Here is a 23,275-nt window from a genome sequence, read left to right on the forward strand (position 1 = left end):
ATGCTCCGAGGATTTCTTGTCCCAGCAATGAAGTTTAGATTGAAGAGTGTCGCTGGATCATCATCCAGAAGCAGTGTCTGTACATATGGGCTGTTGTAAATGGATTGTTTTAGGGAAAATAATACCCCCAGTGGTTTCCTGCTGTAGTAAGCCAAAAAAACAAAAAAACCCACTCCACTTTTGCTTAAAAGCCAATCAAATGTCAGTGCTTCTGTCTCAGTGGAAGGCAAAAGTAAAGTGTGGGAAAACATGCAAGACATTGTAAATCCATAAAAATGTCTCCATTGCTGTATGCATAGGAGACATCACAATACGCTAAAATAAAACCCAAAATCCACACTGGCTTTGGACATGAAAACAAGAAGCAGAGAACCAATTGATAATAGAGTAATAAATTAAAACATGACCTAAGCACTCCCAAAGTTGCTCAAAGATCTTCAGAATGAGATAGTTAAATGACATGATTGGAATGTATAAAAATTAACACTGAGAAAAAAGAGAAAGGTTAAAGTGCATTGTTAATTCCAAAAACTATTCATTCATTTAGCATCAAGGCAACTTTAGTTATAAATAACGGGATTCTTTAGTGCATCTACTGGAGCCCTAGAAACTGAAGTGTGCAGTAGACATGGACCACCGAATTCAGCAGAACTTGTAATTTTTTTGAAAAAACTGCTTCTGACCTTCTGCTGCAGCTCATCAGTTTTCTCCTTCAATGCCCCTTGCACCTTTGAGAGGGTGCAATGCACCAAAGATTCAAAACCCATTTAAGTTCATGCTGTCTACACAGTTCCTTTCAAAAAGCTGGGAATCTATCTGGAATTAAAGATTAATGCATTAAATATGCACTCAGGTAAATTCACATTCATTGCAAAGAAGAACCAATCCAATCAAGCGTACAAATCTGAGACAAGATAAGGATGTTATTGCTAAATATCAGTAAACAAATTTAGACAAAACCCTTCACCCAAGTTCATGTTTGCTTGTCAGCACAAAAATGATCCTCTGAGAAATAAAAATTAAATAGGATTTAGGTGAAGCAAGAGTTTGGCACACCATCGAGAAAACATCAGAATACAAAGTAGTGACTAAACACCAAAACTCCTCACCTTGTTTGTCAGGCTGTCCTTCAAAGTCTCTGACTGCCTCTGAACCTGTAACAAGTGTTCTTCCCTTTCCTTACAAGTCTCTACCATGTGCTGAAGCTCATCCTTCTCCTTGTTAAGTGAAGTGATTCTCTCAAGCTGCTCACTCATTGCCCTTTCAGTTTGCTGCTTTTCTGCCAGGAGGTCGCCATACTCAGCTGAGACACGAGTCAGGTTTTCAGTGACTTCAGTGAGCTGCAAAGAACAAATCCAAAGCAGGATTGGTATTTGTAATCACCTCCTGCATGGGCAAAAATAACTTGATGCTTTGGAGAAAATACAACCATTAACATTATATGCTCCTAAGATTTCTTGTCCCAGCAATGAAGTTTAGATTGAAGAGTGTCGTTGAATCATCATCCAGAAGCAGTGTCTGTACATATGGGTTGTTGTAAATGGATTGTTTTAGGGAAAATAATACCCCCAGTGGTTTCCTGCTGTAGTAAGCCAAAATTTCTCTTAAAAGCCAGTCAAATGTCAGTGCTTCTGTCTCAGTGGAAAGCAGAAGTTAAATGTGGGAAAACATGCACGACATTGTAAATCCATAAAAATGCCTTGGTTGCCCTATCCAGAGTAGACAGGAGACATTCCTATATATTAAAATGAAGCCTACAACCCACACTGGCTTCAGACATTAAAACAAAAAGCAGAGAAGAAATTGACAATAGAGTAATAAATTACAGATGTGCTCAGCTCTCCTAAAGTTGCTCAAGGATCTTCAGAATCACATAGCTAAATAACATTAGTGGAATGTATAAAACGTAAGACTGAGGAGAGAGAGAGTTTAAAGTGCATTTTTGATACTAAATAATATTCATTCATTTAGCACCAAGACATCTTTAGTTATAAATAAAGGGATTCTTTAGTGCATCTACTGGAGCTCTAGAAACTGAAGCGTGCAGTAGACATGGACCACCAAACCCTGCAGAACTTGTAATTTTCTTGACAAAACTGCTTCTGACCTTCTGCTGCAGCTCATCAGTTTTCTCCTTCAATGCCCCTTGCACCTTTGAGAGGGTGCAATGCACCAAAGATTCAAAACCCATTTAAGTTCATGCTGTCTACACAGTGCCTTTCAAAAAGTTCGGAATCTATCTGCAATTAAAGATTACTCTATTAAATATGCACTCAGGTAAATTCACATACAGTGCAAAGAAGAACCAATCCAATCAAGCTTACAAATCTGAGACAAGATAAGGATGTTATTGGTAAATATCAGTAAACAAATTTAGACAAAACCCTTCACCCAAGTTCATGTTTGCTTGTCAGCACAAAAATGATCCTCTGAGAAATAAAAATTAAATAGGATTTACGTGGAGAAAGAGTTTGGCACACCATCGAGAAAACATCAGAATACAAAGTAGTGACTAAACACCAAAACTCCTCACCTTGTTTGTCAGGTTGTCATTCAAATTCTCTGACTGCCTCTGAACCTGTAACAAGTGTTCTTCCCTTTCCTTACAAGTCTCTACCATGTGCTGAAGCTCATCCTTCTCCTTGTTAAGTGAAGTGATTCTCTCAAGCTGCTCACTCATTGCCCTTTCAGTTTGCTGCTTTTCTGCCAGGAGGTCGCCATACTCAGCTGAGACACGAGTCAGGTTTTCAGTGACTTCAGTGAGCTGCAAAGAACAAATCCAAAGCAGGATGGGTATTTGTAATCACCTCTTGCATGGGCAAAAATATGCTTTGGATGCTTTGGAGAAAATACAACCAGTAACATAATATGTTCCGAGGATTTCTTGTCCCAGCAATGAAGTTTAGATTGAAGAGTGTCGCTGGATCATCATCCAGAAGCAGTGTCTGTACATATGGGTTGTTGTAAATGGATTGTTTTAAGGAAAATAATACCCCCAGTGGTTTCCTGCTGTAGTAAGCCAAAATTTTTCTTAAAAGCCAGTCAAATGTCAGTGCTTCTGTCTCAGTGGAAGGTAGAAGTAAAATGTGGGAAAACATGCAAGACATTGTAAATCCATAAAAATGCCTTGGTTGCTCTATCCATAGTAGACAGGAGACATTACTGAGAGTTAAAAATGAAGCCTACAATCCACACTGGCTTTAGACATGAAAACAAAAAGCAGAGAACCAATTGATAATAGAGTAATAAATTACAGAATGTGCTCCGCTCTCCTAAAGTTGCTCAAGGATCTTCAGAATCACATAGCTAAATGACATTATTGGAATGTATAAAATGTAAGACGGAGAAGAGAGAGAGTTTAAAGTGCATTTTTGATACTAAATAATATTCATTCTTTTAGCACCAAGACATCTTTAGTTATAAATAAAGGGATTCTGTAGTACATCTACTGGAGCTCTAGAAACTGAAGCGTGCAGTAGACATGGACCACCAAACCCTGCAGAACTTGTAATTTTCTTGACAAAACTGCTTCTGACCTTCTGCTGCAGCTCATCAGTTTTCTCCTTCAATGCCCCTTGCACCTTTGAGAGCTGGTTTTCTTTCTCTGAAATACTTCCTTTCAGCTCCACAATCTTCTCCTGCTGCTGTGCAAGACATTCACGAGTACATCTCAACTCCTCCTGTATCTCTGAGTTCTTTGGACACAATAAAAGTACATTAACACATTGACACCTGAACCACCCTTCCAAAAATTGAAGAAATCCACTAGAGCTGTTCTCCTATGGGGAGAGAGCTACTTTTATTACCTTGCTAATTGTCTCCTGTAGCATTTCTCTTAGCTGGTCTCTCTCATTCTGGAGATTTTCCAGTTGCATTTTAAATTCATCATCATCTCTTTCAGTCTGGATGCTGACTTCCTGGGAGTCATGTGGTTTTGGAATAACATCTGTTCTCTCCATTTTTTCAGGTTCTCCTTGATATTCACTGGCCTTTGCTTCCTCCATTTCATGCAATTTCTGTTGTGCCTGGCTCAGCTCTTCTCTCAGAAGCAATAACTCTTGCTCCATAGATTGTCCTTGAGTCTGTGGTATCTATTTTGTAAGAGATTCAAGTAAACACGTGCAGGAAGTACTTTTAGGAAAAACGTATCTGACACCTTTGACAGGTTCATTATGTACAACAGACAGCAACACTGCTTTAGACAGATTTGTACTTCTTTTAGAGTATTAAAATTTGACCAAAGTACATGTTAAATTTAAGTTTCTTTAGTAAAATAAGAGACATGTGAAAATAAAACTTGAAGCAAACGCTTCTAAAAGAATTTATCAGAAGTAGTATTTCACTATCATACTTAAAGCATAGAGGGAATATCAGCAACAAAAAAGCCCAGCAACAAACCTCTCCCATCTTAAAACTAGAGACCTTATCTCTATTTGTAGTCTCAAAAGTATAAAATGCTAGGTAGGCCCAGAAAATTATTTACTTGAAATTTGTCCAAGGCCTCTTCAATGTTAAAATAAATGCACATACAATACTTTTCTTTTGAAGTTTACATTATATATACATGTGCCTGTGTTTGTATACATATATATATATATATATATATATACACACACACACAGACACACTCCCCCACACACAAAGGTACAATCAGCACATGCAGTTAGAGAAAGTGTTGGTTGCTATGTCCCCTCTATTGAAAAAGGACAAAGTCAATTCTAGTTATGCTTTAAAAAAGCAGAATTACTCTACAGATGAGCAACTTTTAACTGCACCTTACTTGATTATAAGAACTACATCCATGAGCAGATCAATGCAGAACATCTCCATCCTAAGTCAAGCCAATATTTTACTAACAGAAAAACATTTGTCACATTCTGGTACCAGACGTACATTCATAAATATATTGGTAGTTATACCTCAAGTAAACAATAAATTTGCTCTTTAATGGTCTGCAGCTTTTGCAAATTATTTCACTGAAGCAAAAGTTTAAATAAGCAAGCTTTCCATTACAGCTTTAGCATAATTACCCAAGTTCCTTCCCCAAACTCTTCTGTTTTCCAAAGTAAACTGTCCAGCTTCTCCTGCAATGAACGGTTCTCTTGTGTAAGGAAAATGATTTGTTCCTTTTGCACCTGAAGCTGATCTCTCTCTGATGTGATTATTTTCATTTCTTCTGTCATTTCTGAGATCTATTAAAAAAATATGCAAAGACAGCATTTTCATTAATTGAATATAAAATTAAATGCCAAAGTTTGTTTCATTCACTCTCTGGCGGTGTTCATAACATTAAACCAGTACAACCAAAGTAGAACATGTTCCAAACCAAACCTGTTATTCAAAGAGCATGCAAAGCACTAAGGATTCAAAATTGTTAGGTTCATGCTGTCTACACATTGCCTTTCAAAAAGGTGGAATACGGGATCAATTACTGATTAGTGTATTGAATAGGCACTCAGGCAAATTCACATTTATTCCAAAGAAGGACCAATCCAATGGGTTACAAGCCTGAGACAAGTGGAGTATGTTATTGCTAAATATCAGAAGAAATCAAACTTAGACAAAACCATTCACCCAAGTTCATGTTCGCTTGCCAGCACAAAAATGATCCTCTGAGAAATAAAAATTAAATAGGATTTATGTGGAAAAAGAGTTTGGCACACCATTGAGAAAACATCAGAATACAAAGTAGTGACCAAACACCAAAACTCCTCACCTTGTTTGTCAGGCTGTCCTTCAAAGTCTCTGACTGCCTCTGAACCTGTAACAAGTGTTCTTCCCTTTCCTTACAAGTCTCTACCATGTGCTGAAGCTCATCCTTCTCCTTGTTAAGTGAAGTGATTCTCTCAAGCTGCTCACTCATTGCCCTTTCAGTTTGCTGCTTTTCTGCCAGGAGGTCGCCATACTCAGCTGAGACACGAGTCAGGTTTTCAGTGACTTCAGTGAGCTGCAAAGAACAAATCCAAAGCAGGATTGGTATTTGTAATCACCTCCTGCATGGGCAAAAATAACCTGATGCTTTGGAGAAAATACAACCATTAACATTATATGCTCCTAAGATTTCTTGTCCCAGCAATGAAGTTTAGATTAAAAAGTGTCACTGGATCATGATCCAGAAGCAGTGTCTGTACATATGGGTTGTTGTAAATGGATTGTTTTAAGGAAAATAATACCCCCAGTGGTTTCCTGCTGTAGTAAGCCAAAATATTTCTTAAAAGCCAGTCAAATGTCAGTGCTTCTGTCTCAGTGGAAGGCAGAAGTAAAATGTGGGAAAACATGCAAGACATTGTAAATCCATAAAAATGCCTTGGTTGCTCTATCCATAGTAGACAGGAGACATTACTGAGAGTTAAAAATGAAGCCTACAATCCACACTGGCTTTAGACATGAAAACAAAAAGCAGAGAACCAATTGATAATAGAGTAATAAATTAAAACATGACCTAAGCTCTCCTAAAGTTGCTCAAGGATCTTCAGAATCACACAGCTAAAGGACATTACTGGAATGTATAAAATGTAAGATTGAGAAGAGAGAGAGTTTAAAGCGCATTTTTGATACTAAATAATATTCATTCTTTTAGCACCAAGACATCTTTAGTTATAAATAAAGGGATTCTGTAGTACATCTACTGGAGCTCTAGAAACTGAAGCGTGCAGTAGACATGGACCACCAAACCCTGCAGAACTTGTAATTTTCTTGACAAAACTGCTTCTGACCTTCTGCTGCAGCTCATCAGTTTTCTCCTTCAATGCCCCTTGCACCTTTGAGAGCTGGTTTTCTTTCTCTGAAATACTTCCTTTCAGCTCCACAATCTTCTCCTGCTGCTGTCCAAGACATTCACGAGTACATCTCAACTCCTCCTGTATCTCTGAGTTCTTTGGACACAATAAAAGTACATTAACACATTGACACCTGAACCACCCTTCCAAAAATTGAAGAAATCCACTAGAGCTGTTCTCCTATGGGGAGAGAGCTACTTTTATTACCTTGCTAATTGTCTCCTGTAGCATTTCTCTTAGCTGGTCTCTCTCATTCTGGAGATTTTCCAGTTGCATTTTAAATTCATCATCATCTCTTTCAGTCTGGATGCTGACTTCCTGGGAGTCATGTGGTTTTGGAATAACATCTGTTCTCTCCATTTTTTCAGGTTCTCCTTGATATTCACTGGCCTTTGCTTCCTCCATTTCATGCAATTTCTGTTGTGCCTGGCTCAGCTCTTCTCTCAGAAGCAATAACTCTTGCTCCATAGATTGTCCTTGAGTCTGTGGTATCTATTTTGTAAGAGATTCAAGTAAACACGTGCAGGAAGTACTTTTAGGAAAAATGTATCTGACACCTTTGACAGGTTCATTATGTACAACAGACAGAGGCACTGCTATAAAAGCACACACAGAAAAGTGTAATCAGCAGATCCGATTACAATTAGAAGTCATCTGTGCAATGTCCCTTTCAGTGTCAGTAAAAAAGTTCTACCTTTGCTTTAGAACAGCTAATCCACCCTTTTCAGATGAGTTTTTAGCTTCATCTACTCAATTATAGATCATTCCTTTGCAGAACAGTACATATCATTACTATCATTACTATCATTACTATCCTGTATCAAGTTAATGTTCTATTTCTTCTCCTACTGGATGTCCATATATATGTATATATACACATTTATTTATGTAAACAATATGGGTGGCCTATATCTCAAGTAAACCATAATAAACTTGGAGTTTAATGAGGTACAGTAAAGTACCTCGACCCTTTTCTGCAGTGTGTTTTGCAATTTTTTCACTCAAGCAAAAGTTTAAATAAGCAAGCTTCCCATTACAGCTTTAGCATAATTACCCAAGTTCCTTCCCCACACTCCTCTGTTTTCAAAAGTAAACTGTCCAGCTTGTCCTGCAATGAACGGTTCTCTTGTGTAAGGAAAATGATTTGTTCCTTTTGCACCTGAAGCTGATCACTTTCTCTACAGGTATTACTTTCTGATTTTTCCTCAGCAAGCTGATCTCTCTCTGATGTGATGATTTTCATTTCTTCTGTCATTTCTGAGATCTATTTAAAAAAAATGCAAAGACAGCATTTTCATGAATTCAATATAAAATTAAATGCCAAAGTTTTGTTTCATTCACTCTCCTACAGTATTTATAACAGGCTTCTGTGTTATATTGGGATCTGAGTTGCCATTGACAATCATGTCTTACAGTTCTCATTGGGACTGTTATAAATAATGAAATTTCTATTTTAAATATAAATCAGCCTCATTTCTACACTTAAGTAACCCTCATCTCCTTTTCCATTTCCTATCCAATGCCACCACTCAAATCCACAACCATGGGGCACACAAGTTAAGCAACAGTTAATCTGACTGTACATTACCCCTTGAAGCTCTACAGAAACAGCAGTAGCTGGTCAAGACTTGGATTAGGCAGTACTCTTTTCCTGCACACTCGCTATTAAGAGCCCAGAAAGTTTTTAAGAAAGAGAGATGCAGAAGAGACTAGAAGCAGATTAACTGGCCTTGTTTTAATTATTGCATAAAGTTTTACCTGTATTTGGAGTTCTTTAATGGTTTTCCCTAGTGCCTCTTCCACACTCAGAATCTGAGATTCTTTTTCAGAAACAGTTTGTTCCAACTTCTTGACAGATTTTTGGGATTCCTTCAGAGAATTCTGTGTATTTCTCAAATCTTCATGTGCCAAGATGTTCTTTAGAATACAAGAGAGAAAATCCACAAAGAAAATACATGTATTTTATAGTATTAGTAAGCATTCCTTGATTAAAAACAACCACAGAAACTCCCACTCCTATATTCTCCTAAATATTAGTATAATTTAAAAGTCCTTCTCCTACCATTGAAACAGTGTCCTTTATGTCCTCTCTGAGTTGCTCTGTTTCAGCTTGGAGAAACTCCTCTTTTTTCTTCAGGTCATCTCTTTCCTGGGTTAGAGTTTTTATTTCTTCCTGACATTCTGTAAGCTGCTGCAAGACTGCCTGGATCTCCAAGTCTTTGGCCTCCAGTCTCACTTCACTAATCCTTTCCTTCTCTTTTAATTGCTCTAGTTCTTTTAACTTCTGCTGAGTCCGAACAAGATTTTCTCTTAGCTCAAGAAGTTGTTTTTGCTCTGCTTCTTTCTCTTCCAGTTCTTTCATTTTGCTAGAGAGCTTTAGTGTGCAAAGGAAAAGGACAGACACTTGCATTATAATGCAGAACTCCATTATATGTACATGTTCTCACAGTACATATAATGAACTTTTATGAGCTTAGAAAGGAAGAAAGATGCTAGCTAGCAAGGTCATGATTTCTCTGTAAGTCACTACTTACACTCTTGCCCACTATTAATAAGCGTTTGTTTATGGAACTTTCCTATGATGGCTTCTTAGTAGCAAAAGTCTTACTAAAACATACACATCAAACTGTAGCATAGCTTAGGAATTATCAAAGCCATAGTTGGAATATGACAGCCAGAGCAGTGCCCAAAGCTTTGTCAAAAATATGTATGCTTCACTTCCCTGTCTTAAAATTTTTTTTTATATTTTTTCCATTCTGGCCAAATGGTCAATTTCTGTTGCTATTCCCTCTGGTTTGAAAGAACTCATGTTCTAAAAGGTCTCCAGTTCCCAAAGAGGAAACTTTGTTTCTATGCCTTTATATAGAGTAGGTGAGAGCAGCACTGATAGAAAAAAACTTACATAATAAAAGTATTACTTAAGAATGGAAAAAGAAGCATTAAAAGGTCAATTACGGAAGAATCTAGAGCAACTACATTTCTTTTCCTACAAAAAGAGTCCATTGAGCTGACTAAGCCTTCAATAGTCTTGGCACAGAGTAAGTAGCACCCACTCATGCCAGAGGAAGCCAGTGATTATGTAATTTATACCTTTCAGAGTATTTCTCCAAAAACGTTTTATACAGCTTTTTTTAGCACTATAAATTAATTCCTCAAGTCTCCTATGTAAAAAGGAGCAAGCTGACACTGACCTCTAATTTCACTTCATCCAAAATTGTTTTAGACTCTTGTGCTTCTTTAGATAGGCATTCTATTTGGAGCTTCATTTGTTCATTAGTTTCTGATGCAGCAATGTATTTTTGTTCTATTTCTTCATGGAGCTGTTTAAGTGCTACATATTCCTCATCACACTTTGTATATTTCAATTGTACATCTGTGAGATTGTCTTTTGATTTTTCAATTTCTTCAGACATATGTTTAAGTCTCATTTCATTATCAGCTACTTCAGAAAGCAGCTTTTCATTTTCCAATTTTAATAAGCGTAACTCCTCACATCTTTCAACAATCTGCCAACAGAAAACAATATTAATATATAGCGGTTTCTAAATCAGTATTTGTCAGAACTAAATAATAAAAACCAGGTACATATGAAGATGTAGGAAATAAAGTGCAGGCAAACATACACAATGCATTGGGTTTTGCTCTGTTGGGAGGAACTGTCTAGCAAAGAATCTTTAAAAGAGAAGGATTCCTAAGTCCTGAAATCTCTCTTCTAACTCTTTAGATGTTCTTCCATACTTCCTATTTCCTATGTTTGAGCTAAGACTGGACTCCTAAACTGAATTTTTACATTTATCAATACTTTCTCGATACTGATGCCTTGGACTGGCTACTTAGAACAGAGGCAAGACAGAGTTAGAGAATAAAGTAGGTATTTATTAAAGGGCTTTGAAGGATTCACCTTGGGCAGTGCAAAAGCCTGGCAGAGGCTACACCCAAGATGAACAACAGTCACAAGATTTCTCAGACAGAAGTTTGGTCTGTTTGCATATCAGAAGTTAATTGTCCAACTATAGCTTCAGGTAAAAGACACATTCCCCTGGTTTGCTTTTGCCTCCCCTCCCTGATTGACTTTTGTTTATATTTTCCAGGGCCTGAGGTAAGTGGTTTGACCTTGGTTCCCAAGCCCAGAAGGACTGTTCAGTCTGACCAAAATGTGAAGACAGCTGACTAGTGTTTCATATAGAGTTCAGAGTCATACACTAATGCAGTACAGAATCTGAACAATAGAAATGCTAAAACCTTAAGGCATCAATATAGAGAAAGTTGATAACATTTAATTACATTTTGTTGATTAGTGGAAGTAGACAAAGCATTAATAAGTTTGTAGATTACTTGCCCTGAATAATTTTCACTGTGCAAGTGGTTCTTAAACCAAAGAAAGCTAGAAAGTGTTTGCACACCAACCCTTTAAAACCTTTGCAGCATACTTAGTCTAGTAATCCCTTACCTGCTAGGAAATAAAAAAAGTTTCCTAACAAGTTTTCCAGAATTTGCAAGGTACATCTCTAACTTCTCAAGCAGAATTTCTGCTATGAGATCTTGACATTTTCTCTTTGTCCAGTTACACACACAAAAAAAAAAAAAATCAGTCCTAAAATAGTGCCCAGGATCAAACACCATTATATTTCTACATTCAGTTGTCAGTGGTGACCACAGCAAATAGACCTGCAAGGCTGGACTAGAAAATAATGCATAATTATAGTAGTCAGTGACTAAACATATTAAACTAAACAAACTTATTACTCAGAACAAATATTAAATAACTGAGAAGCAACAATTTAACAAACTTAACTGTAAAATCTCAGATTCACTCATGACAACTTTTGGCTTTAAAGCGTCATATCCAATAGGCCTCCATTAGTACATTACCAGTGAAGAACAATACAAAACCAAGAAAAAAAGTTAGATTTGGTTTTACCTCTTTCTTTTGTGTCTCAACTGTATTTGGTAGCGATTGAAATTCTGATAGCTCATTTACTTGTTTCTGTAGAAGTGCATTCTCTTTCAAAGCATTTTCTAGTTCTCCTTTTAAGTCAGCTGCCTTTTTTTCCAGCTCCACACGAGAAAACAAATCTAGAAAATGCAGTTTAAACTAATAAGCAAGTGCAAGAGAAAAGAGCATATTTTAATTTAAGCAGAATGTTTATATTTCATTCTGGATGTTATATTGTTTTAATTCCAAAGAAGAACATTTTACTGTTGCCAACAATTATAAGACAAAGCTCCTGGTCAGAAAAGCAGTCAGCACTTCTTAGGTTGATATCCAGTTAATCTTAGATTCTCTCTAACAATCTTCATTAACTTGACAGTGCAAAATATTTTGCAAGCTGCAATTTTCCAGAATGTTCAAGGAAGTGCTCAAGTAGTTCCTCCATGCCAGCAATACCAGATACTTTGGTTGCTTTATACTAACCAGAGTCTCCATATATTGGAGAAGACAAGAGCCAAAGCCTTGCCTATCCTCCCACCATTACAGGGCAAGGGGAGGAGAGAGGGAGCAGGGAAAAGGCACCACTTGGACCAGTACCTTTTGGAACTTTACCCTCCATCAGTGAAGTTAGTCTTGTGTTTTCTTGAAATAAAAATTGCAGCTCTCTCTGCAAGTCAGCTTGCATTTTTCGGTAACTGGCTTTTCCCGCTTCTATTTGGCTTTGATATAACTGGACATCCTTTTGCATTTGGTTATGGTCATTTAAGAGTTCATTCTTCAGGAAAAAATACAACATATAAGTCACACATAGTAAAAGTCTATGTACTTGACATTTAAATAATGCATTTGGTACATTTTCTGTTGTCACTCTGACCAGCTTTGACCTTGATAAATATGGCAGACTAAGGCACAACTTAATTGCATTCCTGTCAGAGTCCTCTAAGAAAACATGCCTTCGAGTTCAGGGCCACAACTGCTGCTACTATTTTGTCTTTACTGTTGGAAAGCTCAAAGTAAGCTCCATCCCACTTCTGAGTCCACATCTCTTATTCTCCTTTGTCCTCTGGTAAAATTAGGTCTGAAGTCTTATGTCCTAATAATGCACTAAAGACTGCTTCTTTGATCTCTCTCCCTCCTGGTAAACTTAAAACTAACCACCCACTCCTATGGAAAAAGCCTTTACTTTCTTTTTATCTCTTTCCTGAAGACCCATTTTGCACAAATTGCATAATAAAAGTATTACTTAGAGTATTTGGAGAAAGCTAATGATGAGTGTTCCACCACACTGATGGCCTCCTTCACAAGCCTGGAAGCATACAGGCCCGTAACAGCATTTGGTGCAGTTATAAATGCAGTTCAAAATGTACTTGCCATCTTCTCCTTCAACTCCAAATTTTCACTTCTGAGAAAAGCAGATTCTTTTTTGGCATCCAAGGCTACAGTTTCACTGTCTAAGAGGGATTTATTCAGCTGCTGAATTTTTTCAGTTAGTTTATCACAATCTCCCTGAAAAAGACAACACTCAAAGAAGCAAAACACAATAGAGCCATAATAAATTTAATGTGCTCATTTTAATGTGGTTAAGATGTAAGTGCAGGCTTAGAAAACTCAGTAAGTTTACTTTAAGAGGAAGAGTAGCAGGTTGTTTGAGAGACAGGATAAACAGCAGCATTTCTCATAGCTTGACTCCTCCAGACTACTGCTGTATGATATGTAGTAATTACATTTTAAACTTTGTAAAACAAAATTTCCCAAGACCTGTAGTGAAGCAGATGTTCATCATACCAAGGCTATACCTAAATTTAATCCAACTCAGAAGAACAAAATAGTCTCTCAACCCAGTAGAAAAATCAAGTTTACCAGTGCAAAAGATGTCTCCGTTTTTTCCACTTCTGCTTTTTGTAGTTCTTCCACACGATTCTGTAATATTTTTATTTTGTTCTCTTTCTCCTTCAGCTGTTCCAGTTTGGAATTTATTTCTGCCTAAAAGTTGGAGGGGAAGAAAGGAGGAAAGACGACTGGAGTGCTCAGTTTGGATTTTCAGATCCGAATTTATCAAAACCTACACAGAAAGCATTCATGGTTCTTAGTCATATCCCCCTCATAGCTGGTAAGATTAACCCAAGCACAATGATGTCTAGCTTGGCCTCAGCAGATATGGTATTTCAAGCTAAACAAACCAAGCACATTTCACACAAGTCTTACTATCTGTAAATTCATGGAGAGGCTCACCTCAAGTTCCTCATTGTACACTTCAGCATTTGAAATTAGATTCTTTAAGTTGGTAATTTCATGCATTAGTTGAATCTGTGGAGCAAATTAAAGCAAAATTGCAGAGGATGTTAAAAGCACCCACACCAGTAGCTTTAGCTGCCAACACCATGAAAACAAGCCAGTCTATCTTGTGTTTTCTTTTTTATTAGTGTATACTCACACATCTACTTAAACATCTACAAAGCAAGACGCTGCATATTCTTTCCAAGTGGATATGTGAGATGCAAAGCTCTGTGTTTTAGCTCCCCAGTAATTAGAAAGGATTCAAGTACAATTTAATCTGCAATAGTTTGACAAGCAAGAGCAATGTGATCAAAGCAATTAATGTAGAAATTGTACAGACGCAACACTTCAAATTCCAGTCATGTTAAGCAGCTTTTTATGACACAGTGCAGATATTTATGATTTAATCTATTCACTGACAGGAGTGAGAAGATGCCAAAATAGAACTTAAACAAGCCATGAACACATTCAGTGGCATTCTCTGAAAGAAGCCACAAGTAGAAGTTCATTTAGAAGCTTTTTCCACTTCTTTCTATTGGTCTTTGTTAGGAAAGTTTTACAATAAGTACTCATCTACAAGTACTTATGTATAGTCACAAGCAAAGGTAAGAAAATTCAATCTGCAAATTTAATATTAGTGAAAAGCTTTAAAACAAGCACCCTCCTGTGAGCATTCCTATGTTGTTTACCGGTATAAACTGATATATTTAATCTAATGTATTTGGTAATGTATGTGACCTATCAGTATTGCTACAAGTAATCTACTACATGGGTATCAATAAATGTTTACATTTTATGGACTGTCATCAGATATCTGCAAACAAATAATTTAAAAAGCAGTTCTTGCAATGGAAGCTACTTTAGACACCCAAAAACTTTGGTTTTCAGTGTCTATTAGATACCCAAAAACTTTGCAGGGAAAACTAACTTAGGATTTGTTAAACATTAGCTAAGGAAGATAGCACATACAAAGGGTCTTCTAAATAGAATCTTAAATACAAGTTAAATGGTAATATTTTATAGAGCCAATTTCTTTAAGATCTGTAAATCACTGTAGGGAACACAATGCAAATAAGCAGTGACATTTTAAAATTGTGGCTTGAAATAAAAATGCAAAAGGATGTAACAAACTTCAGCATTAGTGTCATGATCAGAAGATATTACACAGACTAATGTGCACAAGTAATGTCCAGAAAGGTATCAGGAAAGAAATGGAACAATACATCCATGTCTCAAGACCTCAAGTTACTGGTTTTGTCTGGGGTTCTTTTTGCCATAACTTATTTCACAGTCCAGCCTTTAAGCAGGTAGAAGCTAATACAAGTAATAAGTATCTTAGGCTATAGTATCAGAGCATAAACATTTGGATAAACAAGGAACATCTCTAGTAACCACACAAAGAGTGAAGAGAACTGAAAGTCAGCATTTCTTATATTCTAAGTTATCCAGTAGATAACATCACATTTTTTGTGACTTCCTGGCACAAAATACAATGTTTGCTTTTACTATTGCTATTCTTACTATTGTTTTAAAATAATTTCACAACTAAGCTAAATAATATGTTCAAAGTTAATGCTCATGTAGTTCATGGATTACCAAAATGAACTATCTTGGAATTTAAGACAAGATGTTTCACACAAGAAATACAGGAAATACGGTTCAGCAACCCTACCTGAACTTCAAAACAGTTCTAAAATGTATTTAAGCAGCAAAATAACTGCCACACAGAAGTTTAGAGTGAAATTCAGATCACAGATTTATAAAAATAACATATACAAATACACATAAATACATGTTTAACTGGGCTTCAGTATGTAACTCTCCAAAAATTTGTCTGAATTCTACACTCTAAGTAAATCCAGTTTAAATCCTGGGTTCATTCATTCATTCTGTTGCTGAATGTAGCTTATAACACCATCTGTTTGTGAATCAGCATGCAAGGCTATGTACATTGAATAAACTCCAGATAGCATTTGGGCATAGAGGATTCATCTGTCTCTATTTCAATGCATCTTACCTCATGATCTTTTTGTGTTTGCTTTTCCAGTGCTTCAAATTCATCTATTTCTGCTTTTTCCTTCAGTCTCTCTTTCAGTTCATTTATTTCTGACTTCAACTGCTCATTTTCCAGCACTAGATTATCAAAGTTAGCTTGCAGGACGTTGACCTCGTTTACAGCAATATCCTGAAGAAGTGGCACAAGAAACTTTAGAAGCTGTTGCTGCAATACCAGCCTTATTTCTAGAAAATTCAGAACAGACCTACCTTTTCTAGTGCTAATGCTTCACAGAGTTGCACAGATTCTTCAAAGTCTTTCTGGGTCTAGAAAAAGAAACACCCTCAGTTATCAGATCACCAAGATCAAGCAAGTGGACTATTATATTCCTTGTTGCTTGTCTTTGCACATAGCTAATTCTGTTTAAAGACCAACGTTGACTGGATCATTTGCCACAAACCCACAGAAGCACAGAACCATCCCACAGCTTCACAGAGATTCCAAGAGACTTTCTAGCCAGTTTCAATAATTCTGCAGACACAGAACACTGCTGTTCTACAGAAGAGTAAGGCTGATACTACTGAGAAGCATGTTAGGCATATGTCAAGTATCAAAAAGTCAAAACAGATTATGATGTTACCCAATTCACGTTAGGACCAGCAATCCAATCTTCTTCTGAAATTTGATCAGGAACCATCAGGCTATGGCTGTCATACCCAGAATTCTCTAAGGTAGCTGAAAAGAAAGATGTATTAACAAAAGTACCAGTAGATTTTAAACTAAGCATCAAAAATTTTCTCCTAAAATAATTTTACCACATTGGAAACAATCATTCAATGGCAAAACCACAGCACACTGAGTAAGATAAGACTTCTGACTCTCATGATTTTCTGTTTTGAAAGGGAACACCACTGAAGTCCAATCCCTACACTTATGTTGACCATCTCATCACGAAGTCTAAATCAAACCCAGAATATATGCTTAAGTACAGACTAGGAGAAGATTGAGTGTCAAGGAAAGAGCCACTCAACAATACCCTGCAAGATATAAGGAAAAAAAGCACCCCACCCTCATACAGAAAAAAAAACCCCAGACCAATCCACTTACAAGCAAATACATGTTTGACAGGAGAGGTAATAAGGATGTAAGATGTAATTCAGCAACAATACTGCTAAATTGTCCTCTTGTCTTCAGTTCAATCTTCTTAGAAAATTTCTTTTCCAATTTTCAGTTCACTCCTTATGAATCCTTGAATTTCTGTCTCAACCTGACTTTTGAGTAATGACTTCCTATTCTTGTTTAGGATTGGGGGATTTTACACACACCTCTCCATTTTTGGGAAAAGAACATGGGTTGAAATGGATAGTCTGTTAAAGAACACTTTCCCAAAATACTAGGGGGTGTGGGAAGGCTGCATGGCAAGTGTTCATAGACCCTGCCATTTATCTCACAGCTCTCCCCTTAGGTTTAAAGAATTAAAAGCTCAATATCAAGTGAAGTTGGGGTAGCAGAAGCACTTTTCATTGAAAAGTGTACATCAACCCTTGGAGTCTGGTTATTTTGTTTTTTAATTTGTGCTATCAAAGGATCAACTTGTTCCCTTGGGGGAATGCAATGCAGTGCTTGCAAAGTTATTTATTGGGAATTCTACAGAAAATGAAATAAAATGGTCTGGGTTGGATAGGATCTCAAAGACCATGTAGTTACTTACAATCCTCCACATCTGGTACTGCCGGCAGAGACAACTTCATTTTCTTTTTTTCAGTTGGCATTGCATTTGCAAAGTCTTCAAAAAAGCTCACGTTTGCCTGGTTTATTTTACCAGGAGCCCAAGTAACTCTTCTTCTTCTCTTGGCCTTTAAAAAAATATTTACAGAAAAAAGGATAAAACCAAACCACTAGGCAGAGAGTAAATGTTGCCTCAGGCTAGCTCTGTATCAGTACCTGTATCACCAGTTAACTAGACAGCATTTTGCCATTTCCTCAAAATTAGTTGGAAAGCAAAAAAGTCCCTGCAGTCTATTCACCACAAGGCAACACTGAATTGACAGAATTTAAAAATTAGCCCTTTAAAAATATGAAAAAAGAGTGAAAATTACCCATCATACACTTACTCTTCATCGTCAGTATAAACCTATGTATGTAATGTCACTTTTTGCAAAGTATTTTAGAGTTATCAGGTTAAGATCTGAACAGGTGCTTACTTTAACTTTCTCTTTTGAGGCAAAGGAAGCAGAAGTCACCAGCATCTCAGTTAAGTTTCGTATTCTGTCCTCCTGTACTTTTTGAAGAGAATTTTTTTCTTCCAACAGCTGGGCCAGTTGGTCCTTTTCCATTGCATGAATCTGAGTTTTTGAAGATACCTTCCAAAAAGAGAATAGTAATTACACTGACATCTTAAGAGGAGAAATCACTCCTACAGAAGATACACAATTCCTGATACTTAAAAACAACTACACACATATACTCCTTTAAGTCTGGAAGAGAAGTCTTTAATCCTTTAGAATGAAAATGACAGTTTAGTCTGTAGTTTAAGTTTACATTTTGACTGTAGACTGAGTATTTAAAGTGGTCAAAACTCCCAGAAACAACACAGCCTCAGATTTTTCTAGGTATAAAAAGAGCATTCTCCCAAATATAACTACTACCTGCTATCACAGAAGATACAAAACATACTCCCAAGTTCATGCTGCAAATTCATTATCATTAAAAATAAGAAATAATTGTTCTAAAATTTTTTTCTAATGATATTTATAGTTTGCAACAAAAAACATGGATTCTTTGATTTAATGCACTAGAACAGTACAGTCAGCACTGTTTTCCTGTGCTTTGTTTTACTATCTGTGGTCTAACAAGACTTGCAAGATTCTTTTGCAGCTCCATAGATTTTTAGAGAAGGAAAAACATCAAAGACTACATAGTTTGGTGAGAAGTTACTATTGTTCATTTTCTAAATGCAACTTCCACCTATACATGACCTAAATTTTGCCAGTGATATTCATGCAGTTGCAACTTTCTGCAACTCAAACTGAAGTTAGACATCAGTAAGGAAGGAAATTATATGAAGTTGGGATCTTAGACATTCAATCACTTCTTAGATTAATTAGTTATATGATTTGTTTTGATCATTAATTATATGATTTGTTATTTCTTTTGATCAGTTAAAGTGTGCTATAACGCATCACAAATTTCTATTTCTTAATTATGTAAACCAACTAATTAGGTGTAACCAGTTAACAATTCTGTCAGTTGATCTCAATCAGCCTTAGCCTGCACACAGATGTTGACTATCATTAGTTCTTCTAGACTATTCATCACCTATTCAATTTTTATTCTCTCAATAAAAATAGCAAATACCACTTCAAAGAGTTCACCTACTCCTCCAAATTTAACTGGTTTTGGTTTAAAACAGCTAGTCTCTAAATAGCTATCAGTACTAAGGATTGATTTATTTAAGTTTATTACATACTTCCTCCAGCTGCTTTTTCAAGTCCAGAATTTCTTTGCGGTATCTTTTCAGGAGGGCATCATCATCAAGAACTTCATTGACTTTTGGTGTATTCTTCATTCCTTTGGCTGTATTGGCAAACTGGAAGAACAGTCTTTCATGGATAATAGTTGAAGAACAAATATCTAAAAGACTTATTTTGTCCCATATTTCCCAACAGAATTAAAGGGAGAGTTTATTAGATAAAGAGCAACATATAATAGGACACAAATATTTGAATTAGCTTATTTTTAATGTCTTCTAAGCTTTGAACAGGTTCGGTTTTCCCTTCTTGATATTAATATCTAAAACGTGAGGCATAACAAGTAAGAGTATCCCAAGTTATTTTATTTAATAAAAAGCTGAAAAGATCATCAAAAAGGGGGTCAATCTTACCTACAGAATGTATACTGTTAATAAACAGTTCAATTCCTGTAGTGCCTAACATCTTGTGCTAGCAAAGACTTCTCTAACTAGGTTTGGAAAAGGCAAATGAGATAGAAGTAGTTATCTCCTGCCTGCAAAGTGAGAGAAGGAGCTTTGAGTTTTGGAAGTTCCAACTTCCAAAAAGCTCTAGGTAGACAACCTAGCACAAGATGATTGGGAAAAGATGCTGTATACAAAAAAGTATTTCAAATTCTGAGTTTACAGAAGCCCTTCAGAAGAACCAAGTCATTAAAGATCCAGAAGATTACATTTCCACTCCTTAAATCTGTCTACAATTACTAGTGCTGGAGAAGAGGTGAGAAGCTTTACCTGAAGAGTGCTGAGTGTCTCATCAAAAGAAACAGGAGTAATTGTACAAATAATAACTGTTTTAGCATTTCCTCCAAGGGAGTTCTGCAGAATTCGAGTCAGCTTGCTGTCTCTGTAATTTATGAAGCTAATACAAAAGAGGCAACAACAAAAAAAAAAGTCAGATTTCTGCATAAGCGTGATAAATACATTTTCTAGAGGTAATAGGTTATGTGAAACAGTTATCTACATAAGGTTATAAAGAAAGGATTTTAATTTAGTTTAAGGTGCTTAGTTTAGCAGCACCTTATCTTATAATAGGTGTACAAACAGTTGCTTACCCAGAGGGGTCATCACAAAGTTTTTTGATAACTTGACCCAGAATGAACAGGCTCCGATTTATATTGCAGCCTTCCTTCAGTCGAACACCTAGGTACCACACATTTTATTAGGACTATTTTAAATTTATAACAATACTAAGATACATTTGCAACCTGTCAAGCTTTTGTGCTATGTTATGCTCAGAGGGATTGGTTGTCCAGGAGTTAAACCTTAAGTGCCACAATGCACTATTGACCCAGTAGCAGGCAGTACCCAATCCTTTATGATAGCCAAAATAAATACGATAGCCAAATTTTGAAATAAAACAGTAACCAAAAATAAACATTTGGAACTTTTACCTAGTAAGCATCTGAGGCCAAAAGAACTACAATTTTTAAGCTTCCTGTTTAAATTTTGCAAATGCCCACATTTACACATACAACATACCTGACTTAGATACGAGTTTTAGGTTAGTCACTCTGTAAGAGAGACTACTACCTGTGTCCCTCTCAGATCACTTTTTTCTGATGAAGGCACTTTTGTGCAGCTTCATGCTGTCACTGTTCATAGGTGAGCTTCCTCTGAACTAAAGAGTGAGCCATCTATTCCCTCTTCACCTTGACACACAGGTCCCTAAAAAGCTTATTGTGATTTTGTTATTACAGGTGCATCTTCACTGAGTCATCCCCATTGTATTAGCTCAGTGCAGGACTGATGCTGGGCCTGCAATTCTACAAAAGGCATATTACTATTTAACTGTTTGCACTTTACAGCATTTACAGTATTTTCCTGAGTAGATCCTGTCCTAGCAAGGGGAAAAGGTCTTATTTATAAACTGTAAATAACATAATAGCACATGGATCAAATAATTTCCTATCATAGTTTCTCATAGGGGTTAATTAACAGACTGTTGTCAGTGGAGCCTCATTTAATACTCACCTTCAGATCCTGTTTGACTAGCTCTTTCACTGCCTGCCAGATCTACCAAGTTCTGCAAATGCATCAAATATTTCACTGGTTAGTTCTGAGGCAATTCATTTTAAGTCCTCATAATTCTAAATCTCTGCTAAGAATTTCATAAACTAAAGTTAACCTTCAAAAAAAAAGTAAAGTGTCTGTCATTACTGGAATTAATGCATAGCTACTACACAAAACCAATACTTTCAAAGGTACATAAGGGTGTGGAGTAAGTTTGTATGAATTCTATTATTCCACCCCAAATAGTGCTTCAAACTCGCAGTGCAACAAACAACCTCTACCCTTGGTCGCAAAAAGAGAAACAGTTTCTCAATACAGAAGTGTTAACTACTAATCCAGCTGTAGGAATCTTTCATGGGAAAGAGCCTAGGTGAGATGATCTAGTGTCCTGTCCTGAGCTGGCTGTGTGTCTCTCCTTGCCTATCATTGTGGAGATAAGGAAAATAAATGAACTACCAGAGGAAAAGCCTCACTCCAAACCTGGTTAAAAACCAACTAGAACATTATGGCACTCCATAATGAGCAATTAGCCCTCACTTTAATTTTTGCTTCAGAGGAGTAAAATCCTGTACTAACTCCACTAAGCAGCAGCAGACCAAGAGGGCCAAAATCCCTCTCCCATCACCCCTGTTACTCATGGTTACTGTAAAGTCAGTTGGAACTGAGATGGGGCAGAAGGGCAGAGCAGGAAGAGTAGATACCCTAAGTTATGGTAAGCACAAAAAGTAGGTATTAGTTTGTTGAGATACTGCACGAGCAGTGTTTACACTCAGAGCCCAGATCTTTTTCACATGAAGCCAGAACAGAAAGCTCTCTCCACAATGCATGTGATTAACTTAATGCTATTTCCAATTCTGAGTACGAGTGCTCATCAGATTTTAGCAGGCTCAAATAGTTTCATATTGGTTCCATTCCTGTTGTTTCAGATAATTTTATAAGAATCAAGAAAAGGTTGTAGAAAAGGCTTAACATTACTCTAGATATGTCCAGTGGTACTCCCCCCAGTTTGTGGTATTTCATATACCAAAGAGATGCTAAGAGGGGTTACTGCTGAAAAAAATGAATCTTTTGGCCGTTGCAGATGTAGGCCATATGTTCTTTTAACAAGAAACTAAATTTGAGGATAAGGGAAGTCTTAAGGTTGCCTATTTTACAGGTTATTTCACTGGACTTGTCAGTGGTCAGAAACAATTGTAGGGAAGATTTATTTAACAAAATGCAAGAGCATTCTGACATAGTCCCTTATGCTCCAAGAAGGTCATAACACATAAACTACCCAACCCAGCATGAGTAATTCTCATGTAGAACTCCCTCTGGTGGGAACATCTGCTCTAGATAATGCCACAGGAGTCTCCCTCTGTACTTAAGAAACATCTGTCAGAGTTAACAACAAAGAGCTCTTGTAAGACATTATGAAGTACCATTAGTCTCTCAAACATGCAGTAACAACAAATTCTCTTGTTAACCTGTACTCCAAGAAGGTATTAAATAGACATTTACCAAGTGGGAAACCATGACTGCTCCATCACAGTTTGCATTTGCAGGGTCACTTCGTTCTCTGCTTTCAATGATCTAGAAATACAATGAAGTGCAATGAAGTTTTTGTTACTTTGAAAACAATAAAACCACTCCCAGTAGTGAAGCAGTTTTTACCATTCTGAAGATAGTGTGAGAACGGCTGCTGTGTTCATTCATTTTTGTTTCTCCATAATGGCGATTTCCTGCCAAAAAGCAACATTAGAATACTTCTGCTTATAATCTGGTAGACA

At 36.7% G+C, this 23,275-nt stretch overlaps 1 protein-coding gene across 1 annotated transcript in view; it reads right to left on the reverse strand.

The window, feature by feature from the left end:
- CENPE (centromere protein E) overlaps positions 1-23,275 on the reverse strand; it is a 40,067-nt gene that overhangs the window by 12,376 nt on the left and 4,416 nt on the right. Inside the window, exons 7-33 of the mRNA XM_058024658.1 lie at positions 23,160-23,227; positions 23,007-23,078; positions 21,468-21,519; positions 20,549-20,636; positions 20,229-20,355; positions 19,455-19,574; positions 18,190-18,348; positions 17,697-17,841; positions 16,626-16,720; positions 16,255-16,311; positions 16,007-16,174; positions 13,945-14,019; positions 13,573-13,695; positions 13,084-13,218; positions 12,310-12,487; positions 11,701-11,855; positions 9,971-10,285; positions 8,842-9,153; positions 8,538-8,696; positions 7,834-8,043; positions 6,987-7,271; positions 6,717-6,875; positions 5,717-5,947; positions 5,031-5,192; positions 3,807-4,091; positions 3,537-3,695; positions 1,110-1,340 (exon numbers count right to left, since the gene is read on the reverse strand). Of these exons, the coding sequence (XP_057880641.1) occupies positions 1,110-1,340; positions 3,537-3,695; positions 3,807-4,091; positions 5,031-5,192; positions 5,717-5,947; positions 6,717-6,875; positions 6,987-7,271; positions 7,834-8,043; positions 8,538-8,696; positions 8,842-9,153; positions 9,971-10,285; positions 11,701-11,855; positions 12,310-12,487; positions 13,084-13,218; positions 13,573-13,695; positions 13,945-14,019; positions 16,007-16,174; positions 16,255-16,311; positions 16,626-16,720; positions 17,697-17,841; positions 18,190-18,348; positions 19,455-19,574; positions 20,229-20,355; positions 20,549-20,636; positions 21,468-21,519; positions 23,007-23,078; positions 23,160-23,227 (4,325 nt within the window). The remainder of the gene's footprint in view (positions 1-1,109; positions 1,341-3,536; positions 3,696-3,806; positions 4,092-5,030; positions 5,193-5,716; positions 5,948-6,716; positions 6,876-6,986; positions 7,272-7,833; positions 8,044-8,537; positions 8,697-8,841; positions 9,154-9,970; positions 10,286-11,700; positions 11,856-12,309; positions 12,488-13,083; positions 13,219-13,572; positions 13,696-13,944; positions 14,020-16,006; positions 16,175-16,254; positions 16,312-16,625; positions 16,721-17,696; positions 17,842-18,189; positions 18,349-19,454; positions 19,575-20,228; positions 20,356-20,548; positions 20,637-21,467; positions 21,520-23,006; positions 23,079-23,159; positions 23,228-23,275) is intronic.

This window comes from Melospiza georgiana, chromosome 5 (assembly GCF_028018845.1).
Source record: "Melospiza georgiana isolate bMelGeo1 chromosome 5, bMelGeo1.pri, whole genome shotgun sequence".
In the NCBI taxonomy this organism is placed as follows: Eukaryota; Metazoa; Chordata; class Aves; order Passeriformes; family Passerellidae; genus Melospiza; species Melospiza georgiana.